This window comes from Siniperca chuatsi, linkage group LG12 (assembly GCF_020085105.1).
Source record: "Siniperca chuatsi isolate FFG_IHB_CAS linkage group LG12, ASM2008510v1, whole genome shotgun sequence".
Classification (NCBI taxonomy): domain Eukaryota; kingdom Metazoa; phylum Chordata; class Actinopteri; order Centrarchiformes; family Sinipercidae; genus Siniperca; species Siniperca chuatsi.
In genome coordinates, this window is record NC_058053.1 from 25920733 (window position 1) to 25929299 (window position 8567).

At 41.1% G+C, this 8567-nt stretch overlaps 1 protein-coding gene across 6 annotated transcripts in view; it reads right to left on the reverse strand.

The window, feature by feature from the left end:
• The window catches only part of ankrd44 (ankyrin repeat domain 44), a 47703-nt gene extending 43618 nt beyond the window's left edge, over positions 1 to 4085 (reverse strand). For 2 of the 6 annotated variants that reach the window (XM_044215589.1, XM_044215594.1), the window contains exon 1: positions 3075 to 4075. In XM_044215589.1, coding sequence (XP_044071524.1) covers positions 3075 to 3101 — 27 coding nt within the window. In that variant the 5' untranslated portion in view covers positions 3102 to 4075. Of the gene's footprint in view, positions 1 to 3074 lie in introns of all 6 variants that reach the window. The other 4 variants (XM_044215591.1, XM_044215592.1, XM_044215593.1 and 1 more) reach the window with 4 other exon arrangements.
• Between the last annotated feature and the right edge of the window lie 4482 nt (positions 4086 to 8567).

Below are 8567 nucleotides of genomic sequence, written 5' to 3' on the forward strand. Positions count from 1 at the left end.
CAAACGGGGTCCAGGTCTCCCAGGAACTGATTCAGGCCCCCGTTGATAGAACTGGAAGAACATGCAGATTCCCCCATCTATCTTCCACGCTCTCATTCTTATCCTACACAAACTTCCTCCATCAGATTACCTCTGTTTTCATAACACACACAAACATATGTCCTGTTGTCCTACTCAGTACGTCCTGTTGTCCCGTGTCTTCCTCCATAAAAGAAAGCCTGTGCTCTGCAGCCACGTCTGAGGAGACAGGCCTCTAACTGCATCCTTCCCGCTGGGTCGACGACACACTTCTCCTAACAGCGAAGCGCTAAATCAAAACCCGCTATTCTGCATGTTATCACTCCCTCGGTCTCCCTCTCAAAGGGCCTTAAAAGCCAGAAAAAAAGAGGTCTGAATGTTTCACCTGCCTAAAGACGGACACAGGAAACAATAGAGGAAACTGATGTTAGAAACAAGGAGAAAGGAGAAAAACATACAGGAAATCTGATAAGTGTAGCGTACATGCGCACATCCACTATAGAGACACACTCCACACACACAGCAGTGCTGTGGCGGAAAGTCAACGACTTCCTGATCTTCCTTAGTGTTCTGTTTAGTGGAAAGATTATGTTTCTACCCAGAAAAGCCCTTCTGTATCATACATGTATACATTACTAGAATAAAAAGTAGGAGAAAATGCAGCTAAACAAGCAAGCTGTGCTTATTTATAAAAGACATCTGAGGAGACTAAAGACATCAGAGCTGCACAAAACCCATTTTGACTCTTTTCACCAGACTTCTTGACAACATCAGCACCTGCAAAACCTCCCTCTTACAGGACTTGTGATACTAAAAAAAACAGACCAACAAGCAGCGAGCACAATTTACTATCAGAGTAAAAAACATCCTGCAATAGCAGATTTTCATGTGACCCACTCTTGATCAGCACATGATGAAAGACAGCACACACATACACAAAAAAAGGAAAAAAAACCTATAAGCCACTGAGCTGAGGCATCCAGTTATCAGCCATCAGCATGTTGTCTGAAAATAACAGGAAGTCCCTCAGTTCTGAGTTACATAAAAAAAAAAAAAACAGTTCTTCCCTTACTTGAAGTTCACGATAGATCTGATATGACCGGACGGACGAGGCCGCGTCACATCGGGGATTTCTACCAGCACGTTTCAGGGTACCGAGTCCACTTTCTCTTCAGAGGTCAGCTGCTTCTCGGTGCCGCTCGTTCATGACCAGATTCATCAGGATCATTTGAAAACACAGGTGGAAACGCTCAACACGAGTCTGTGAGTTTACAGAAGCCAGACCAGAGAGAAAGGTGGCTCCCAAACTGAGCTTTAGGGCCCTCTAAGGTGGCCCTGACAGTTTCACTACACACCGCTGACCCGCACAGAAGTACATTTACTCAAGTACTGTACTTTAGTACACATTCGAGGTGCTTCATGCCGCTTTCTACTTCTACTCCGCCACATCTCAGAGGGAAATATTGTACTTTTCATTGCACTACAATTATCTGACAGCTTTAGTTACTTTACAAATTAAGATCTTTACATACAAAACATACAGAGCTTAGAAAATATGTTTTGTTATAAATTAAACTACCCAACCGTTTATACGAGCACAGCTGAAACGATTAGTCGATTAATCAACTGACAGCAAAATTAATTGGCAACTACTCTGATCATCTTAATTATACAATAACAAAAAATGTATTTCTTATCATTTTGAGTATTAGTTGGACAAATCAAAGCACCGTGCAGGCGTCACTTTGGACTCTGGGTCATTGTGACGGCATTTCTCACTATTTTCAAAACAATCAATCGATGAATGGGGAAATAATCAGCAGATGAATCCATAATGAAAATAATCATTAGCTGCAGTCCGATACAAAATAATTTTCTGCACATTTACTTCTAATACTTTAAGTACATTTCCCTGATTATACTTTTACTCAAGCAACATTTTCAATACAGGACGTTAACAGTGTATTTGGGATTGTTACTTTTACTTAAGTAAAGGATCTGAATACAGCGATTAGAGGTCAGACATCACAACACCTAACAGTTATACACCAAATTAGAGCTGCAACGATTAGTCGATTAATCGATCAAATATTCTCTGACTTCAGCTTCTCCAGTCTGAGGACTTGCTGCTTTTCTTAGTTTTACATTTATCGTAAACTGAATATCTCTGGGTTTTAGGCTGTTGGTCGGACAAAACAAGACATTTGAAAGCATCACTTATTATTTTACTAGAATTTTATATTTTATCGACTAAGCAATGAATTGATTAATGGAGGGGGAGGGGCGTTAGTTGCAGCCCTACACCAAATCTAAACCCTTTCAGATATTTGAATTTGAAAGTTGACCTTGACTAAGATCCATTTAGTAGCTGTTCTGGAGCTTTCGACTGTATCACACAATCTTCCTCAGCAGACAGAGTTGCTCGCTCAGCTTTTGAAGTTGTCATGACATTGCAGATGTTCACAGTTCCATTTTTCTCAACACTTTAAGGATTTAAAAAGTGGGCAAACTCTGCTGAGGAGCATCATGTGATGCAATCAAAAGCTCCAGAGCAGCTACTAAATAGACCTTGTGGTGAGAAATATGTCTCCTTGGCATAAAATCTTGTGAGAAAGGGATTTGTTTTGGTTTGCATCTGCAGGTCCGTAACATGAAACACAGATTTGTGCCAAATATTACAGCACCGTGGACACATAAATGTGCATTTAGCTGCAGTTAAATCTCCCTTGCTGAGGCCGTTTGCGGTGTGCAGCTCTGGGGATGCTTGCAGAAGGAAACAGAGCAGGAAGTATCTGAGAAGTGGGCTGTCCTAATTTTAACGGAACACCGAAATTTTTTGAGCCATAAACGACAAAAGCGAAAACGAGGACGCATAAAAGGTGCAGTTTTCTGCTGATTAATGAATGCAATATGGTCACAGTCTGCAGGAGAGGCGTGTTTGACAAAACGCCCAAAGTGGCAACACAAAGATATTAAAAATACATTTCTACCAAACAGAAGCGTTAAATGATGCCTGTTTGGATGCTAAGCTAACAGCAGCTAGCAGGTCTTCGTACCTGGTCGGTGAGTTTGAGAACAGCCATCTCTGGGTCAGCTCCGGCGGCTCATCCACTCCTCCGACTCCGCAGCACCGGGCACGGTGCGATGCTGCGCCCCAAATAACACGCCGCTGCCCCCTCTCCTTTCTGCGGTCTTCCCGGAGGACTTCGGGCGACTGGGTGTAGCAGCGCGGCTTCTCGTAGCTCTCTAGCGGACACACAGGCGGGGGATGATGATGATGAAGGCCGGGGCGAGCACCGGGACCATCAGCCCCGCTCCGCTGACGCTATCTGCGGCGACGCTGCTGAGCCGAGGCGGCCGCTCGGAGTCGCAGGGAGGCGGGGAAGCAGGAACGGCTTGACCCTCCGGTGTAAACAACCCGCATATACGGCTGCTGCTGCTGCTGCTGCACGGAGGTCCCAGGCGTCTCTCCGGGCCATACACTACCCTCAGAAGCCTCCCTCCTCCCCGGTCTGCAGAGCCACAAGCCTCCCGGAGAGGCAGCCAGGCTGAACTCAGCTGAACGCAGATCGACACAGGAAGTCGGTGCCTGTCTCTCCTCCTCTCAGATGCAGAAGTGGAGGAGAAGCTTCCTCAGCATCAACCACCAGCAGCACCTCCCCGCTGCTGCCCTCCGCTGGAAACAGGGGGACTGAAACTCTGTGAGCTGCATCATCCGAGAGCCAGAAAACACCAATAGGCACCAGGAGTACACTTTTGACATACTTTACTGTATTTCAAATGGAGATCCTGAGATTGACACTTATAGTTGCTAGTTTTTTATATAAAAAAAACACAAGATATGATGCAGTACTACACTACTGATCTACCCAGTAGTACACAACGTATGTAAAATTGGCTCCACATTGACGAACTACAACATTAAAATGCTCTTGTGTATTCATTAGTGATAAAAAAAAAAACTGAATAATATGATGTTCAATAATTATATAACACCAGTGGAGGAGGAAGTATTCAGATACCACACTGTAAAAAATACTCCATTACAAGTAAAAGCCCTGCATTGAAAATGTTAAGTAAAAGTACAAATGTATAATCAGGAAAATGTACTTAAAGTATCAAAAGTAAAAGTACTCAATGCAGAGAAATGGCCTCTATGAGTGTATATAAGATATACTATATATAATAATAATATATATAGTAATATATACTATTTTATATTGCATTTTGAACACATTTGAGAATCTGAAACATGTTTGGCATTTTTACATGAGAAATGACTCAAACAAACAGATACAATTTTTTGATAATTGATTAATCAACTAATTGATAATTGAATTGACTAATTTAAGCTCAATATTTATATACTGTTGGGTACTACTACAATTTTTTTTACAATTCATCATTTAAAAAAAATAATGTTTTGTATGTCAAATCTTTATTTGTAAAGTAACTAAAGCTGTCAAAGAACTGTAGTGGAGTAAAAAGTACAATATTTCCCTCTGAACTGTAGCGGAGTAGAAGTGGAAAGCGGGATGAAAAGAAAATACTCAAGTAAAATACAAGTACCTCAAATTTGTACTGAAGTCCAGTATTTGAGTAAATGTACTTAGTTACATTCCACCGCTGAATAACACACTGGAATTCTGCATAATAAGTACTTTTACTTTTGATACTTTGCTGATAATACTTTTGAGCATTTACTTAAGTAACATTTTGAATTCAGAACTTGTAGTGGAGTATTTTTAGACTGCGTATATTCGATCTGAGTACTTCTCCCACCGCTGACAGGCGCACAGATGTAGTGGAGTGTAAAGACGGATGCTTTAAAAGTCATGGTGGTACACGCCATGACCAAGAGGCCGGACTGACGTCGGTTGATCAGGCACGCCTGTTTTAAAGGCTCCATGTTTTTAGCTCCTTAAAGGCTCAGTCTGTTATTGTTTGAGTGATATATTCTGCCCTGCGTTCAGGACTTGTACATCTCCAGAGTCAGGAAGTGGGCAGAAAACATCGCTTCAGATGCATCGCACCCTGGACACAACCTGTTCCAACTGCTCCCCTACACACACACACACACACACACATATATATATATATATATCTACACATTTACATCTAATAACAAGTTGATAAAGAATTGTTCCTTTCCTGAACAACGTAAGCCACATGGCAAAAAATCTTTGGAAACTATTTTCTTCTATTCCACCATCAAAAACCCACAACCCTCCTCCCCCTCCTCCTCCCCTTCTTCCTCCCCTTCCTCCAACCAAGAAATTATAGGATTTTCATACAGCAATTAATGGAAGCTAATAGCTGCTGTGAGGGAATGAAAATCCATGTTAAAGATGTAAAACACTATGGTGGTTTATTAAATAGTTACATGTAATTTAAAGTACAGTATATTTTATGTGACTTTGAGCAAAAGGTTTAAAACATGCAAACAGGAAGAAACAGGAAGTATAAATGAATGCTTTTTAAAGTTTGTTGTTTCCGTCGCGATCATCTACTATTCACTTCAGTTCAATGGGGCTTTATTGGGACATTTACATTGCCAAAGCAAGTTTGAAATAAAACCATGTACGTAAACAGAAGAATGCCCCACTACATAACTGCTCGAGTCACTTCATGTGAAAAATGTTTCACTGCAGAAACATGCAGTCGTCTCCCTGGGGCAGGTAATAAACGAGAGCTGCAGGTTCCCTCCCAGTGTTGACTCAACACACACCCACACACACACACACACACACACACACACACAGCAACAGAGACACCACCATGTATTTTTCATGGTTCACTGTGTTGATTGAGGTGCATTCCAAAGGTTATAAGGGAAGGAAACTGGCTCACCTGGTAGAGTAAAAAAGCACCTGTAGTGCTGTTTATCCATCTAGATTGCTTTGGTCGTTTTGGACCTTGCTGTGAGCAGTTTCATGTAGGAACTATTTCCTTTCTACCGATAGTTCCCACATCTAAACTGCTCGCAGCAAGGTCAGTGGATTCTCTCGAGTAACCGGGTCATGATTAGAGGAAAGAGAGCAGTCACTTTGAGCACCACAAGCCGAGCTCCATGTAGTCCCATTATATTCCAAAAATGCAGACATCTCTAAACTCGGTGACTCACACTAAAACAATCTAGATGGATAAATAGCGCTACAGGTAAGAGGAAAAGAGATTCACGTTTGTAGTTTTGAGTGAAATGTCTCAACAGCTATTGGACAGATTGCCATGAAATTTGGTTGACACATTCATGTTCCCCTCTGGATGAATTATAATAACTTTGGTGGTCTTCTGACTTTTCATGTAGCGCCATCATCAGGTCCAAATGACCAAATACCTGCAAAAATAATGACACTTCCATCAGCCTCAGCTGTACTTTGTGTTTTGTGTGAATTAGCTAACGTTAGCATGCTAAGAAATTACTTCTTTTTATTTTTAACACTTGAAATGATGAAGGCACTTGCAAATGACAAAGTGAAAAAAAAAAATGTAAACCATACTTTGGTGTTTCATTTTGACCTCTTTACTTAAGATTTGATGAAACTCTTTTTACAAAATGAACCAAAACACTGACAAAGAGGAAGATCCTGAGTAGATAATACTGAGAACAAATATGAAACAAAATTGAAATCATACTCCAAACCTCTCTAAACTAAAAGGAAATCAGGTTTGAATTGGAAGGTGAACATGCCTGCTTTACATCAGCATGTTAGCATGCTGACATTAGCATTTAGTACAATATGTATTCAACAAATTAGCCTCCGAGCAAATGGCACACAGCAGCCTCACAGTGGTGCAGCCCTGTGGGAACATGTGACCTGGGTCAGATGAGCTGCTGCTCAACCAAATGTGAGTTAATGTGATCCATAAATTCTCCTCTTCACAAGTCCTAACTACACAGCCCTGTAGTACAAACTTCCTATTAAACACACAGGCGCATATATACATACATTTGCATCTGGGTTTCAAGGGACATCCCTCTGCTGCATCACCACACACACACACACACACACACACACACACACACAAACCGGATTTATTGCCTTCCTCCTCAGACTAGCAGACCCAGAGTCTGCCAGGGGAATCTGGGTCAAAGCGCATGAGCTTGGCTGTGCAGCAGTGGTGAATGGAAGGGAGGAAGAGTGGGGGAGGTTTTTCCATTGTGTGTCTATGAGCGTTCATGCATGTGTGTGGGAGGCTCCAGTTTTGATCTCTGTGCTGCTTATTTAGTTGTTGTTTTTTTAGTGCAAGTGAAATCCCACTTTATTCATCAGCCGTGTGGCGCAGAGGCGACACTCAAGGACATTCAGATGGAGTCTGACGGAGTCGAGAGAGAGATGTTGAAGCGCTTCCCAGCTCATAGCAATCCTGTGCGCTTAAAGATTAGAAAAAGCACAAGAAAGCAGAGTTCAGAAAATAGCTGCAACGATGCCATGAGTTTGAAAAGGAGACTGTGCATGTAACCGAAACCTATTACATAGTTTTGGTCTGCCTCCATTATGTCAGACTTAGTTCACCCACATGATGTGAGGGATGAGTTCATCCTAAGCAAGGCCACCAGGACAGACGACCCCCACGCTCTTATTGCTTTATCTGGTTGTTGTGTCTCCGCAGGAAGATAACAAGGAAACTGGGTTTGTTGTGATGCCAGTTCCTCATCCAGTGGTGGAATGTAACGAAGTACATTTACTCAAATACTTTACTTAAGTACAAATTTGATGTTCTTGTACTTCTTCTTTGAGTCTTTTCTTTTCGTGCCACTTTCTATTTCTACTCTGCTAGAAGAGGGAAATATTCTACTTTTTTTTTTACTATTATACATTTATCTGACAGCTTTAGTTACTTTACAAATTAAGATCTTTACATACAAAACATAGCTTAAGTTAGTACATTAATCAATTATTTGATTAATCATTTAATTGGAAACTATTTTTCATGTAAAAAGATTTCATGGTTCCAGCTTCTCAAATGTGAGGATTTGCTGCTTTTCCTTTTAATTATTTTCATTTATTTTTTTAATAATTTTGAGGTTTTGACTGTTGGTTGGAGGAAACAACAAGCGTTGTGAAGGCGTCACTTTGGGCTCCGGGTAACTGTGACGGCCTTTCTCGCTATTTTCTGTGAATTTTTACAAACCAATCAATCGATTAATCGAGAAAATAATCAGCAAATCCAAAAATAAATAAATGAAAATAATCATTAGTTGCAGTCCGATACAAAATAGTTCAAAATGAGCTCCACCTCAACCAGCTACAACAGTAAAATCCTGCTTTTACATTAATAAGTAATAATAATCTAATGATATAATATATAATAGTATAACAGTCACAGGGGACATTTTACTGCATTGAGTACTTTTACTTTTAATACTTTAAAGGCACTTGGACACTATACAAAGGTTCATTCAGCCGACTCACGTAGAACTAATTATGTGAATTTACAATATGTACAGCGTTGATATCTGGCATCTAGACCCTGACCTCATCGCTCCCAACCAGGGGGCACCGAGCTCAGCACAGCAGGGAGTGGGGATAAAAACTTCCACCCTA